The sequence below is a fragment of the Macrobrachium rosenbergii genome, chromosome 31, assembly GCF_040412425.1.
Source record: "Macrobrachium rosenbergii isolate ZJJX-2024 chromosome 31, ASM4041242v1, whole genome shotgun sequence".
Lineage (NCBI taxonomy): Eukaryota > Metazoa > Arthropoda > Malacostraca > Decapoda > Palaemonidae > Macrobrachium > Macrobrachium rosenbergii.
Genome location: NC_089771.1, coordinates 15,482,995 through 15,500,223, shown reverse-complemented (window position 1 = coordinate 15,500,223; position 17,229 = coordinate 15,482,995). Strand labels below are relative to the sequence as shown.

The window sequence follows — 17,229 nt, the reverse complement described above, 5'->3', positions numbered from 1 at the left end:
ATTGTGTGTTCATCAGGTTAACTGCAGATGTAACGAAGTATTTGCTGAGTACAACGACTCTGCAACTGACGGCTTGCCCCAGTTCCATCTTTACAGCTAACTCTCTTTCATCACACTACATAACACAGTAATGTTAAAGCGGCCGTATTTTTCTGATATATATATATATATATATATATATATATATATATATATATATATATATATATATATATATATATATATATATATATATATATATATATATATATATATATATATATATATAAGGCTTTATTTCACATAAAATGCACTAGGGTGAATTCTATTCAGAGGTTAAACTACAAAATACTACAAAAGTATACGACAAAAATCACAGGTTTAACACATGTGAGTTTAACAAAACTGAGCATACGCTAACCCCTCCAAATCCCAAAAACAAAGTTATCACTGGTCATCAGCATGTTAGTGAGGTTTTTTACAATTTTGTTCCTTGAGGACTTCAATCATAAAACGAGAAATTCTTACCTATAAATCCTAAAAAATCCTGTTGTTACCCAGGCAACTACGTCTCTTGTAAGCAAACTGTGTCTGAAATTTCACACAGCTACCTCACACAATGAATGTTTGACTTTATAGATCGATAATTGAATGAAGAAATTCTCATGATTGTCTCCTAAATCTAAAAATGTTGTATATAAACCGTAAGATCTAAAAATTTATAAAAAATATATATAATATATATTAGTATATATAAGTTAATCATACCATCTTTGCACAAGAGCATCCTTGTGCCAATTCTCAGGTTTATACACATCAGCAGTCCTCTCCTCGAACATTCCCTTAACCATCTCCTTGAAAGACTTATAATCAAGATGGCGTTGGATCTGCCGCTAACACTCAGCTGCCCCCTCCCTCAGCTCCTGCAATCTCTTCCGCGTGAGCTCTCAAGGCCTCGGCATCTACGTCAGGAGATAGTCTTGAGACAAAAATACTCACATCCCCTACCCAGACCTCCTTCCAATAATCGCAGATCGCTATCGTCTTGGCTGAAACTTAGAATTCTGCGAAAAACGTAACATTGTTTTTTCGACGCCTAATTTTCCTTACCTGGTGTCTCTGCAACTGCCATTCCTGGTCATCATCCAAACTTGATGAGCTGATGTTGTATTCTTCCGGTAACGAATGAAAATTTCTCTATGCTCTGGGGATTCCGTATCCGTTGATCCCAGAAGAGCGGTCGTTACACAACTGGCGGTGATCATGGTGAAATGGCTGCTAAGTTGTTTCACCTGGTTCTCAGAATACCGCTAATGTTGACTGCTGCGATTGCTCCTGATTTTCATTGCATTGCTGTTGTTACCTTTGATGCTCCCATGACTCCTGCTGCTGCTGCTGCTGCTGTTGCTGGTCGTGATGAAGTTGGACTTGTTCCTTTGACTGCTGCTGAGAAACCTCTACTCGAGCCTCCTGCATGTCCAGAATTTGAGATCCCGTTGCCTCCACCTTTGAAGGAAGGCGCTGCAGTGTTGCAGATGATAGTCATCTCACCCCACAAATCAGCGATGTGGCGGCTAGTGCTGCAGCATCTATGAAACCCATCACTACAGGAGGCACTTCGGTGCATTTAGTTATGCAGAATATGCACCTCGAAGGGACTTGCTGAACCACGAAAGCAACCATCTCTTTCAGGTTATTTAAAACCTTATTTGAACCCCTGTGTACCTTTGCCATTTCTGGGTATCCATGTTTATCATACATTAGACTTTTAGCCTCACTTATGTATCTTTCATTATAAAATTTCTTACAAACTGATATAACACCATCGTGAGCCATAAAATTAATCTTGTTTGAAATAAAGAACAAGACTCCATTATCAACATATTCCAAAGGGGTGTTGGCATCAGCTATTGCAAGTGAGTGTGCTTGTGCGTGCAAGCTTAAGGGCAACAAACAGAAAAATTAGTAGTATTGTTTGGCATTCGTTTCCTCATTTTACTCTGGGAACACTTTTTCCTTTCTGTCTTTACGTAGTCTCAAAAATTATTGGAACCTCTTGGGGGAAATGACGTCAAAACCCAAGAGGGCATGCGCACACTCGAAAAAATCTCTAGATGGACAGGTCTGTCCTCAGATTCCTTATTTTTACTACCCAAAGAAACTGAGTCCAAAACTTATAAATCACAGTCTTACTGCACTCATTTCACTCTACACACATTTAAATTGTCTCATTCGTTCCACTACGATAGCACTCTATTAACGACCAAATAAATGGTAAAACCACATTTTAACGAGAGCACACATGATACACACTACCCACCTATAATGGCGGGCTTTGATATATAAGCACATACATACATACATACACATACATACATAAGTTATTACATACACACACACACACACACACACACACACACATTATTATATATATATATATATATATATATATATATATATATATGTGTGTGTATATATATAAACAAATCCACATTACTCTTGCAGCTAATATTTAGATAACGCCTTAAGTTATAGATTATAAAACTACTTTATATAGTCCTGTTTGTTCTGTATTTTCCCTGCACTGACTATATGCTTAGCGTGTTAAAATGTCCTTTAAGTGAGTTATATGTGTTTACAGGGGAAAATGTTTAAAGAAATACCCCATGTTTGATTATAGAAAGGATATATTCTATGAACGGATTTTCATTATTTCTATGTAAGCCATACTGCCAAAAATACTGCAAGTAAATAACTAATTGTAAAAATATAATACTCTTTTTATGGAATCACAAAGCGTTTTACTAAAAATGAAGTTAAGAAAACTTGGCTTGGTTTTAATATATACAAAATGTGATATGATTTCAAATTTACTAATATAACAAGCTAATCTTTATTGAAGTCAATGTACTGAGTACATTATTGGTCAATTATGTTATTCTAATTTATTCTTGCTATGCTTGAATGCTTCTTTCAAAATGCACACAGACAGACACACACACATATATATACATATACGTACATATATGCATATATATACACACCACAATATATAAACATACATATGCACAAACATATATTTAGCAGGGGGGGAATTCACTTCTTAAAAATTGTGTCTGTAGCTCTGTGGACTTTCACTGAAGTAGGAACAGGTAGCTTGCTATATGTTATCTTTGCACTCACCTTATCGTGCTTAGGTGTCAGCTATCTTGGAAATACACAAGTGTTTATAAAATCTTGGTTTAAAATGGAATTTATGTTTTTCCCTTATACATTTATTATCGTCTTAAAATTTTAAAACTCTCCACATTTTATTGGGTAGTAGTAACCGTGTCTTAATCTGAAAATGCACCTTGTAAACTCCATAAGTCTACAAACTTGGACTTGGAAATCTTACTCTTTGGGCATTCAGAAATTTTTGTATAAGTTCACAAATCACTTTGGGCCTCTACCGTCACTCTCCACACACCTCAACACTCTCTGTCCTTGGTACCTTCCTTCTGACTGCCTGCTGTTCTAGGAACCTCCATATATAAGGGGTTCTGTCTAGTAGTCTACAATACCAAACCTGGTATAATTTTCCCTAGTTTTATCTGTATGGGGTCCCTTTTTCATTAAAGTTCACGTTAACTTTTTTTTACATTTAGTTCGATGGATGTTACCATTCAATGGCGTCAAGATGTACGGCTCTCAAGGCGTTCTTATTTCAATAACTTCTGACCTCTATTAATTGATTCATTAAAAGCGCTGATCACACCTTTTGTGAGATACACAACACTATTTTCCAGGGGCGACGGACGGTCGGCCCTGGCACCTGGGATCTCTCAGTTCGTTATCGCCCTTTTCTGTTTTTCTCTCTGTCTATGTTTCTATCGGCGTTTTCTGTTGTGCCCTTTTGTGTTTATCAAAATATTTAGATTATTCGATTACAGACTCGATTCCATTACATACATACACATACACATATGTATATATATATATATATATATATATATATATATATATATATATATATATATATATATATATATATACATTGATATGGCTATATGCTGAATATGCTATATATTAAAGGCACATGAAAACTTACTTTGGGCAGGTGAAACTGACTCTAAAGAGGGTTTAGTTAAAACCATCTGCAAAAAAGATTCCTAGCTGAGGGCCTTCTTTGCTGGATGGGGGGGATTTATTACGTAAACTCTTAGGTTTCACTTAACTAATTATATTTACATTAGAAAAAAAACACACATCAGACTAATGGAAGCATAAATAAAGACAAGTAAACAGAGTCCTGTCGCATAATAAGTTAAGATACAAATGATTAATTCTCTGAAGAAACCTGAAACTCCAAAGAGGTGGTTGATGCCCTGCACTTTCAAGGTGATAACAGGTCCACAGCAGGGGAACTCTATCTGGAGAGCACACGTGGTCACTTTATGCCACGCCCTGATCACAATAGAGGAACTGTACAGAAGGTGCCTAGAAAGGAGACTAACTGATTTTCCTATCTGCAATGATGAGCTTAACACAAATACAAAACTGCAGGAAGGTCTCGCTTGTAGGTATGTTTCTTATCAAGGAAACAGAAAACTTGGAAAAGAGTTACAGGTGCCTAGAAGAGTTTGACCTCCGATTTCTCTGAAACAGATCACATCTTCGTTACCCAGCAATTCACTGATTCGTTAAAGGGACACAACACAAAATAAAAAGCAGGACAGGTCTCGCTGCAGGTATGGGCAGGCCATGGAAAAGAGAACGGAAAGAGTTACCAAACGTGACTGACATAAATCCTCTAAGGATGCACTCTGCACATTTTCCTATATAGCATCAGGAGATTACAGATCCCTCATCTTTGTAGGTACCAGCCAATGGAGATGTATGTTAAAGGCTTACAAAAAGTAACTGGTAGGCTCTGGACAGCCCTTTCTTTGGAAGGGGCAGGCCAGGGATTCCTCGGAGGACGCACTAATCAAGGTTAAGTTTCCAGCGTCTTCTAAAAAGCTATGGATTACTCTTCTAATGGATAATGCAGGAATCATGTCCTTATATAGCATCCACCTTTACGATCCGCTTAAAACAAGGTGGCGCTGTATTTCAACAGACATAAATTGCATCAGCTTTCTTGGCCCTTTGAGTTGAGGATGGCGCTGGTCACATTACAATATATATATTCTCTTTTATAACCTGGTATATATTATATATCTATATATATATACATATACCTTTAATCGAGTCTATGGGCAGTCATTTGGACAAAGATATAGGATTAAGGGCTTATACAGATGGGTATGACTATTTATCAATCAATGTGATCTTGCCCATATAAATCTTTTACTGTTTTAAATTGAAACAATGGACATTATTTCAATATATATATATATATGTTCTCATACTGTATTTACTCTACCTCTTTGAGGATATATATTTGCGATATTTACCTCATTACAATATATATATACAATATATGCATATATAATATATGTGTATATCACTAAAGTTTTACTGATATATATATTAACATGCATATATATATATATATAATATATATATAGATACATATATACATATATATATAAATGCATACATATATATATATATATATGTATATTTTCATGATGTTGCACATGTAATATGTATATTCATAATACAATATATATTTTTTCATATGTGTTATATACATACATAATGATTGTATATGTATATTTATATATCAGACTATATATAATGATAACTTGATTATATAATTTAGAATTGTTATATATATATAATAGCAACGTATATGAACGAACATCTTCTTATATATATATAACACGTGTCAGTGTCCAACTAAAATTGTTGTTTTCAGTTGTCACTAAGTTTTACTAAGAGTAAGCGCATATGTTAACATGCAGGTTTGGTAAACAAACGCCGATCTATAATATAAGACGATATTTATATATATATAGCTATATATATTGAGATAAAGAATATTCCTGATAACATACTTTTGTAAGATGATTCAAAACGTTTTGCCTGGGATGACGTAATATGTAGAAGCTATCCTCTATAAAACGTGACATATTTACTTTTTCTAGAACTTTTGTGTTATGTTCAATGATAATGATTGTTTCACGTATTACAATGTTTTATTCTGATTTCCAGTCGTTTTTAATCTCAAATTAGTACTAGATGATTACTTGATAGCCTAATTTGTGGTCACTTTAACATTAACTTTGAGATCTGAATTTAATAGTAATTTAATCGTTGGAACGAATATCTTTCTTGTGTAACGCAGCTAGCAAGTGAACACGTGTTTCCACAAGGGTGTAAGTTTCATTTCCATTGTCACCATGTTCAGATAAGAGTGAAGTTGTGTTTAAGGTTAGAAAATTTTGATGAAATCAGGTTTGATAAAACAATTTTTGCCGATTCTTTATATTTCCCATTTTATGTTTAGATAACTTTATTTACAAGAGCATTGTAATTTTCTTGTAATGTAACATTGCATACTTAATTGTTTTAATTTAGTCTGTATTTGATTTCATTTATTGAGATTTTTCTTTAAATCTTGACGTGTTCTGATAGTTACGTCATGTTTTGTTAATTTAAATTCTGATAAAGTTCAAAGAATTATTTTGCGCATAATTAATGAAGAATTTCCTTGAGTTTCTCCATTGTATTAACTTTTAAAAGATTAGAATTTAAGCACTGTGTCAGTTATAAACTTCTAATCTGAAAATATCTCGTATTTAACCAGAAAAACAGTGTTATTTATTGACCATCAGTGTAAGATTGATTGTGTGTGCATACTGGAATGTTTTGTTCTTTTTAGTTTTAATCTGATTTAAGACCAGACCAGTCGTTTTGGTTCTCTCTCTCTCTAGAAGATTTCTAGTTTAATCTTTGATAACTCACTCTATCCTCTGAACTTAGTCTGATTTTTTCTCTCTCTAACAAGTTTTTCTAAGGATCAATGTTACTGAGTATCTTTTTGTGGTCAGAGTCTAGTATCTTTTTGAGATCTGAATCTTGAGCAAAGTTTATTTTAGTAACCAGGTACTTGATATTCGTAAAAAGTGTGTACACACACACACACACACACACTGCACACACACACACACACACACACACACACACACACATTTTTCTAGGATTGTATATATATATATATATATAAATATATATATATATTGAACTAGCTAAAGGTGAGGTGTTCCTCACGTAGTTTTAGGAAAAGTTTAACATGGTATATATGATATATATATATATATATATATATATATATATAATATATATATGATAAATGTATACGTGTGTATTTTTATTGTGTTTTACTGTTTTATTAATATTCTTTATATTTTCACATTTTTATGTTTATGATGTATACATTTATTTACATAGCATTGTAAATATATTCTTATGTACATTTAACATTTGCACACTTAATTTAACACACACACACACACACGCACACATATAATTTAACATATATATATATATATATATATATATATATATATATATATATATTTTAAATCTTGAGGTGTTTCAATTACTAAAAGTTAAATTTTGATAAAGATTATTTAACATGCTGATAAAAGTTTTTGTGAATTAGTATTGTTTCATATATTTAATTTGTATATGATTGAGTTTTGTACATACACACACACACACAATAAATTTTTCATATTGATTATTATCACTAATTGATTCATTTATCATTCTGGTTATAAGAATTTGAATCTGAAAATAAATTTTTACCCTTTATCACCATTTTAGAAAAAGCAGTGTTTCATTATATTGAGTATCAAAGATATCCCCATCTTCTTAAGATTGATTGTGTCGCATTAAGAACAATACAACAATGAAAATGTTTTGTTCTTTTTAGTTATTAAAGGGTGTTATATACCAGAAACAGTTAAGTTTTTTGAGGGTGATATTGGCCAAACTTTTACTCTAGAAAAGAACTGAACTAAGAAATGTTGTGAGATATGCATATTCAGGTGATATTTGATTTTAGTGATTGATAAACTGCGTTTCAACTTGGGGATCACTTGTTATCTAATAATGCATTCAAAGGAACAATTAATCTAGTATAAAAGAAAGTTCAACCATCTGGCTGATGGATGTATAAACTATATCTTTGAATCAAAGAAATTTGTTGTTGTTTAAACTTAAGGTAGGTAGAGATTGAGAAAATAGGATCATCAATATTTGTAAACACAGCACGAGGGTAGTAATGTTAATGAGTTTCAACACACACACACACACACCTGTCAGGTGGATCTGAGGTGGGCATGGTCTGCTTATCAGCAATATATCCCCTATAGTATATTGCTCAGAACAACTAAATGAGTTTTAAAGGCCATCACTTTGACACTTTTACTGATAAAATGGCATATATATTAGTACACATGTCATACTGTTATATATAGTATATAATTAGACCTATCACACTATGTATATATATAATGGTTTGGAAATAAAGTCGAAACTGGTCACACATTCACCTAGTTTTATGATAAAGCACCAAATATTAACATGCATACACATACATACATATATATATATATATATATATATATATATATATAATATATATATATATATATATATATATATACATATATATATGCTCAGAACCAGCTAAAGGTGAGGTGTTTCTCACTAAAGTTTTACTGATAAAGCGCACATATTAACTGCTATCATGGTTCAGTTTAACCAGATCATTTTGGAGGCTAAATTTAGCTGTAATAACTTCCAAAACATTACAGGTAAATCTGTAAGAGTGACGTTTAATCAATGTTTTCATATATATAGTCAACAGACATTCGAACATTTTGAAAATACAAAGATCCGACTAGCTATACAAACAAGTATTGTCATTAGTGATAAACCCGACATTTTGAGAATACAGAATTCATAGATTAACTGGCAGCCGATGTTAACTGACATTTGAACACTTTGGTAATGAAAATGAGGTTTATAAATGTATAAACAGCTGTCACTAAGTGACATTTAAACATTTTGATATTATATCAAAAATATAAACAATATGGACAAGGAAGCATCAAATCTTGGTGAAGGACAAACAAATGAAGATACAACAAAGTTACCTTCAGACAATGGAGTCAAATGTCCTTCCTTAGGACAAGCAGGACTTCTCGACGGCGAGAACCGAGCAGGGCAGAAGGTGTGCCAGGCGAAACAGGGACAGAGGGCAAGGGATGGAACCCTTATACTACCCCCAGATGGAGGCTGGGGTTGGATAGTCATCTTCGGAGGATTTATAAATCTGGTAAGTAGATGACAGAAGTCACATTATTGCCATAACCACAGTCATTAATTTTTAATTAATTTCTTTAGTTAACAGTAAATTCACTTGCTTGTTGATTGAAAAGGCTTTTGGAATTGGCAGTATAGAAGATCTGTCGTCATTCTTTAACTCCTTTCAACGTGGACAGAGAAACTTTGTCCATTTTTGTGTCTTCAAGTACCTTAACCTATGTACTCACCAGTGATACCTGTCCAGGATTGTTGATTAGGAACTACTAAAATCTAGATTGATATTCGGGCCAGAGAGAGAGAGAGAGAGAGAGAGAGAGAGAGAGAGAGAGAGAGAGAGAGAGAGAGAGAGAGAGAGAGAGAGAGATGAAAATTAATTTAATAAAAATGATATTCAAGACTTTGATTTTACCATTTTAGTATGAAACTTACTGTCTGCTCTAGATATCACAAGCACTGATTGGACATTGTTACTATACCATTCAACTACATGGCACTGCCTTTGAAATCACTGATAAACAAACGTAAACGCAAGAGAATTCACTGTCTACACAATCCTCACAAAACTGATTACACGTTCCTCCATCCCAGATGCTATCTCCCTTGGTAGGGACGTGCTTTAGCATCATTTTCCTGCATTTCCTGCTTGACCTAGGCACTTCGTCCACTGTCACCACCTGGATCTACAACTTCCAGTGTTTTGTCTTCAACATGGTGGGTCTCATGGCTGGGCCCTTAATTGAGGAATTTGGGGCCAGAAGAGTTACACTGGTTGGTGCCCTTTTAACCTCCATATCTCTGATTCTGTCAGCCTTCGCTACTTCTGCCGAGTTCCTGTTTTTCTCCTTCAGTATCATAGCTGGTAAGAACGTTATCTGAAGCCTTTCATTTTCTTTGAGATACTTGGGATAAGGTTTATGAATCAGTTTCAGTGAAGATTGTTGTGCATCTTATATCAACTGTTACTTCTTACATTCTGCATAGCAAATAACTTTGGACATTCATTCTGAAAGACCTTGACAATGAATTATTCAGAAAAAAACAAAATGATGGCTGATTAAAGGGATTCTAATAATTAATGTCATAATTTATATAAAGGGATTCTAATAATTAAAGTCATAATTTATACAGAGAAACATGATATAGTTAAAATGGAAAGTCTTGCTTATTCTCTTCAGACTCTTGATTCCTTTGTATTCTAGGACTGGGATCAGGAGCTACAGTCTGTATCACTCTGCTCATCGTGCCTAAATATTTTGTCGACAAACGTGGACGAGCTAACAGCATTATAATGGCCGGCTTCTGTATAGGTCAAATGGTATGTCCTATACTGTCAGAATACTTAGTGGACACTTTTGGGTTCAGAATTGGTGCATTTTTGGCTGGGTCGATTCTGCTGAATGGTTGCGCAGGCTCTTTGCTGTATCACCCTGTGGAATGGCATTCAAGGAAAGGGAGAATTGCTGAGGATATTGAAGATGATGCCAAGAGGACCCCTACTGGGAGGGAACCTGATGACAATGATGTCACTGAAAGAGAGGCCATGCTGGCATCAAGTCACAGACAGAGTAAGAACAGCTCAAGGCCATTAATATCTTCTACAGGAGATTCAGCATCAGTTACTGTGACTTTACCAAAACATCCTAAGATACAGATGAAAAGTGGTCTGAGGACTCACCTTGAGTCATCAGTTTCTTCTGCTGGGGACTCAGTATCAGATACTGTGAATTTACCAAAACATCCTCAAGTACAAATGAAAAGTGGAGAGGTGTCTCACCTAGATGGCAATAAGTACTCCTCTTTTGTGTTACTCAACACCTTCAGGAAGGTAGTGAAAGGAACTGCAGAAAACATGAGGATTATGAAGTCACCACAGGCGCTGATAATAGCTGTCTCCAATACCATATACATCAACGGCTACTTCAACTTCATATTGCTGGTACCTTTCGCCATGCAGGACGCAGGACACTCTCTGGAGAGTTCGGCTTGGTGTATTTCAGTGTCCGGAATCTGTAATCTCATTACACGGATTGCAGTCAATGCCCTGACTGACTACTCGTGGTTTAATGTCAAAGTAGTTTACAAAATTGGCCTTGCTACAGTGGCCATATGTACCTTTGGTAAGTATATAGTGAACCGTCACATAGACCTATGTTTTCATTTGATAGAAATCAAGGCATAGGACACTAAAATGAATATCTTGGTAGTCAATATTTCAAATTTATGACTAAAATGCCAATCTTGTTCCTAATTTTAAGCAGTCAGAAACCGAAATACAACATTAACCTCATTCCTTGCAGTATTTCCAGTTGTAAACGACATATACTGGTTAATGGCAGTCATGGGCCTATGGGGCTGTGGTGTTGGGGCTACTGTCGGTATTTACACCCTAATTATGACAGAAGTCTTGGGCCCTGCGAAGATGCCAGCGTGTTTTGGTGCAACTTGCCTCTTCATAGGCGTTGGCTACATCACAGTGGCTCCAATAATGGGTAAGGTTACGAATTTTGTCTATTTAAAAGGGTGTATAGAATAAAATAATAGTTTTTCACTTATTTAACAAAGAACTGATATGAAAAGTTCAGTATCAAACCGTAATACTGGGTAAGAATGAGCTGGTATTATCAGTAGGCCTAGTGTCTATTCTGCAGAATAAACGGATCAACTTTAATTAACAGTAACCATGGAAAACCTCACTGACCCTTCCTCCTTCAGGGAAATCTTACTGACCTTTCCTCCTCCAGGTTATGTTAGAGACCTGACCTCCAGCTACGCCGTCAGCATGTGGGTGTCAGGCGGCTTCGTCACCGTCAGCTTCGTTCTCTGGCTCTTCATGCCTTGTGCCTCTGTTTATGACAAGAGAAAAGAAGAAGAGATTTAACGTTTGCATTTACATACAAGAAACACACACACACACACACACATATACATATATATATATATATATATATATATATATATATATATATATATATATATATATATATATATATATATGCTTTTATATTATTATTGTATAGAATATGACCGTTACGACATATTTGTTTGCTGTGTATAGGCCTAATTGTATCTATCATCGAGTATTGAAATGTTATTTTTTACTAAGAGATTTATAATTGATGCTATCGGCTTAACTGAGATGGCCTATTATAAAGAGAGAGAGAGAGAGAGAGAGAGAGAGAGAGAGAGAGAGAGAGAGAGAGAGAGAGAGATTCGTTTTCTTTGAATAAATTCAGACTTAAAAAGAAAACTATAAACGTAGGTACAACTTAGATAAATGTAATGACGCTCAATGAGAATCAAGTAATTTACAAGGCTAAGGCTGGAATACATCTCTCTCTCTCGTTATATAATATGTTTTAACGTAAGTGCAAGACATGTTATGTGTTATGTAACGCCGCATGCAAGATGTTTACGTAACACGTCCACGGAACGGAAGATTCCCGCCGTGGACGCGTTCAGTTCAAAACTATTGCGCTGGTAGTCTAGTATTGCATCATGTTGGGTAATATTGTAACGTATAAGTGTAACCAATTATTATTATAATGATATGATATCGAATCCGATACACAGGTTTCGATTCCGTAATGGTACCGCATGTGGTGGGGTATGATTCCTTGTTGTGGGTTGAGCTCCGATGCTCATTTGTTTCTATTCTATCATCATATACGCTTTTATACTTTGTATACACTATCCTACGCACTGTAAAATGCCTGTACAATAAAGGACAGCTTGGAGCTCATCTCTTATCTAATCCTACAAATCATCAACAAATCGCGATCGGCGAAGACGATGGAATAAGAGAACACTATATGACAGGTCGGCCAGACGGTCGACTGCATAGCGTGGGCCATGAGCCATGGTTCATGCGTTGTAAACCAGCGACAGTTTGGACCTTGTAAACAAAGAGTTCCCGCTTCCACGTGTGTGTGTGTGTGAGCGCTGGAATTCAAGATACACTGTTAATGAACTTCTTATAGCCATGCCGAATAATTGTGCAGTGTGTGGGTGTGTTCGAACACCAAGTCTAAGACAAAAACTTTAGTGTAAGGTATTTTAGAATTTTCAAAGGGGGAAACTGTACCGAGATAAGAGGCTGAATACATGTTGTCCTGCAGATTCAGTCATTCTGAAAATGCAGTGACGTTCTGTTCATGTCGAACCCTGGGATCATATAGATGAAATGAAGTCACGGCTGCTGAATATTGAAAGCCTTAACAATAAGCTGTGTGTTGCCTTTGTACATGAATAAAAAATTAATACTTCAAATGTAATATACATAAATACAGCGTGTGTATGTATATGCATTGAGCATACTCACGAAATCTATTGTTCTTCTCTCAGTTAATAATTAAAGTTGAGTTAAGTATTCAATGAAACTATTGTACATAAACACAGGTTACACGAGGAAAAATTTCTTTTCATTTATTGAATGACTGAGATATTCTGGGTAATTTTCATTACAGTTTGCGTCATGTTTGGCTAAGATGTTAAAACAAAACAAAGATAGATGTTAATTACTTGAAGTTCTTACCCTCGCCTATCGATAAAAAATGTTAACAATTTTGACATAAGAGGCTGTATTTTTTAACAAAATAACCGACGCTGTTAAGTAATGAGGTTACTGGTAGACTACCATCAAAATAAAATTAATTCGAAACTAAAACTATTAATGCCAAGACGAGGAAGATGGTCGAATGTTCTGTTGTAACGTTGAGCCAGTACCGACGTACTGGCCCCCGCTAGCGACGAGCCCGTGTGACGTCACTGTCTGGCCGTGGGTCCTGGAGAACACATACTAGCAATCACCTTATCCTCTCCCATAGGTAAGAGAAACAACAAATGTAGTTATAACATATAACACCTAAAATGGGGATGTTATAACCTCTCAACAGAAACGGCAACAGCAAATCTCTCTTTGGCAAATGTGTCCCCAAAACTTGGTTTTCAATCGATAAGAAAAAGGTATATATATATATATATATATATATATATATATATATATATATATATATATATATATATATATATATATACATATGTATCACCTGTTATTCCTGAAAAAAATTAAAATAACTATCAAGGGAGAATGTTGGTAAAATCTTCCTCGACATTTTGACATTGAATATCTAATCCTTAAAAGCCTGTCAGTTTGAACAGAATAAGCAATAGGGTAAAACCTGTTCAAAAACAGTTTATTTCCTTCTACTCCCAAGCTTTGGCCTTCCCATACTGCTTCTGCATACCTGACTCCTCCTCCTCCCTTCTTTCATTTACGTAAATAAAAAAAATAGAAAATACTGTAAAAATTATAGTTACATAATGACTGAGAATTTTCATAAAATCTAAGAGCAGTCTGCCACTATATATTTACATAAAGGTCATTAAAAAAACTCACCTTCCATTAAAGTTTTAATGAAAGCCATGATGTTTATGTGGATGGAATTTGTGGAGTTTGAATAAAAAGATAAGTACGTTTTAGGCAACGTCAAACTTTAGAAGCCTTTTAGATTTTTGCCAAAATGTAGTTAGATGATTCTGAAGTAAACATATCACATTTCTATATATTTTTCTATGTTATATCATAAGTATTTACAAAAAAATCAGATTTTAAGTCCTATTAACAACTATCAAATATATAATGAATCTTAATTTCTACATGCCTGAAATATTTTTCCTGAATAAATCACACGTTTTTCAGTCGTGAATCTCTACTTAATAACACATTGTAATAGCCTATAGGTGTGGAGGATGGCGTAATAACAGAAGCATCTTAGCAGCAACTTAACTTTATTTCTCCGTTACTGTTCCGACATGGTATCAACAACCAAACACATTAAAGAAAATGGGTTTTTTTACAGACACTACATCCTCTTTATTGAGCATCTCAAACTCAACACCCATGCTACAAAACAATGTAAAAAAAAATCAGGCTCTCTTCCTTTACAAAACACCAGGAAAAACATTTTACACTCAACAGCAACTCAGCATAAATGACATCATACTGTATGCACAAACTTCATTTACCTCACATAGTCATTCAAATATCTAGGGAGGTTTCCACCCTAGTAGACCTTCTTTCAACAATATCAGCACCTGGTGTAGGACTACTTGATGTAGCATTATAATTTGAATTAACATTTGGCTGTTCCTGACCTGACACTGAACTATTTACATGAAACTCATCATTGTCAGATCTAAAATGGAAATTCATTAATATCACTGAATTCACCAAATATCATTACTACAATCATTCCAAAACTCAAACTTATCTTTTTCATTTTCAAAATTAATTTTTCATATGAACAACATTCCTCCTCCTTTGTATTCCCTCAGTACTCTCAACTTGAACACTGTTGCCTTTTTTTCTCAATGACTCTATAAGGTTCACTACAGAAATCTGAGGTGACAATTTATTTTTCTTTTACTGTTGTTAAAACTACTAAATCACCTTTACTTACTTGTCCCTCTTTTACATAGAATTTCTTATCATAGTACTCTTTCCCCTTTTCTTTACATTTCTGGTCTCTTATTATAATTTCATCATCACAACCAGTGTAATCTAAACACATTTCAGGCAATTTTTTTTTCTAATTTTCCTACCATACATGATTTCAGCAGGACTAACATTGATTACAGTATGTGAGTGGATCTGTAGCTTTAAGAAAGTATTTAACTCTTTTCTCCAATCCTTCCCTTCAGCTCTAATTGTTTTAATAGCTTTCATAATAGACCTATTTGTCTCTCCAATTCACCATTAGCTTGAAGGAATAAGTGTTACTTTTCTCTGACAAATACCATTTACCCTTACAAAATCTTTAAACTCTGCAGTGTAAACTGCGCACCATTATCAGTTACAATGAGCTCTGGTAAACCATGAGATGTAAACCAATGATCAAGACATCTTACCACCTTGGTAGTACTAGTCGAATACAGTATTCTACTTCAAACCATCTAGAATAATAATCCCACAGCAACTAACAAACTCTCAGCAGTTGGTAAGGTCACATATATCAACACCAATGTGTTGCCATGGCCTATCAGGTAAAGGTAGGTTTCAAATTCTGGCTTGTGTGTACTTATTAACAAACATGCTTTGCAATTTCTTACATAATGTTCCACTTTCTTTATCTAATCCTGACCACCACACTTTCTGTCTTAGTCTACTTTTTACATTTACAATTCCTGATGGCCTTCATGAGCTAAGTCAAGAATTTGCCTTCTTAAAGATTTAGGTATTATTATTCTTTGACCTCTTAAGAGTAAACATCCCAAAATACATACTTCATCTTTAACATGTTTAAAATCTGGAACCTCATTCCAGTCACCATTTCTGATAGCCTTACGGACTTTACTCAACTCAACATCAACACCAGACTCTTGTTCAATTTCCTTAGTAGTTAAGGCTACTGGTGTTGCACTTTTGGCAATAAAGTAAGCATATTCTTCAGCTACATTACTTTTAGGAATATCTGATAAGGGCAATCTCGACAATGCATCAGCTGCATTAGTCCTCCCAGGTTTATACCTTGCTTTAAAAATCAAAAGGCTGCAGTCTTAGAGCCCACCTTTCAATATGCAAAGGAGGTTTTGACTTAGGAGAATATATCACCTCTAGTGGCTTATGATCACTAATTAGCTCAAAATGAACACCTAAAACATACCATCTAAACCTTTCATAAGCCCAAACAACGGCAAGTGCCTCTTTTTCTGTCTGGGAGTACCGATGTTCAACATCTATCAAAGATCTACTGGCATAAATTACAGGTTTGAAACATCCATTATCCTGTTTCTGCACTAAAATAGCTCCCAGTCCAATTGGACTAGCATCTACAATTACCTGGGTAGGTAATACTGGATTAAAATAAGCCATGCTCTCAGCAGAAGTAAGTCTGCTTTTTAATTCCCTGAATGAATGTTCCTGTTCACTTCCCCAATGCCAAATTACATTCTTCCTAGTTAACCCTCTCAATGGTTCCTCAACAG

General features: G+C 34.7%; 2 protein-coding genes across 3 annotated transcripts in view; one reads left to right on the top strand and one right to left on the bottom strand.

Annotated features, from left to right (window-relative positions):
• Positions 1-2,196, bottom strand: part of LOC136855375 (proton myo-inositol cotransporter-like) — a 30,604-nt gene extending 28,408 nt beyond the window's left edge. Inside the window, exon 1 of the mRNA XM_067132303.1 lies at positions 1,090-2,196. The gene's annotated coding sequence lies outside the window, so the exon portion shown is untranslated. The remainder of the gene's footprint in view (positions 1-1,089) is intronic.
• Positions 2,197-9,000: 6,804 nt separating this feature from the next.
• LOC136855374 (monocarboxylate transporter 12-B-like) lies at positions 9,001-12,980 on the top strand. Of its 2 annotated transcripts, none has more exons than XM_067132300.1 (5): positions 9,001-9,256; positions 9,835-10,105; positions 10,446-11,363; positions 11,544-11,735; positions 11,988-12,980. In XM_067132300.1, the coding sequence occupies exons 1-5, from the start codon at positions 9,014-9,016 to the stop codon at positions 12,122-12,124; spliced, it is 1,761 nt and encodes a 586-aa protein (XP_066988401.1). In that variant the 5' UTR covers positions 9,001-9,013; the 3' UTR covers positions 12,125-12,980. The 2 variants fall into 2 exon arrangements, with proteins under 2 accessions (XP_066988401.1, XP_066988403.1); XM_067132302.1 differs by having other exon boundaries at positions 9,094-9,256; positions 9,899-10,105; positions 11,988-12,190.
• The last annotated feature ends 4,249 nt before the right edge of the window (positions 12,981-17,229 follow it).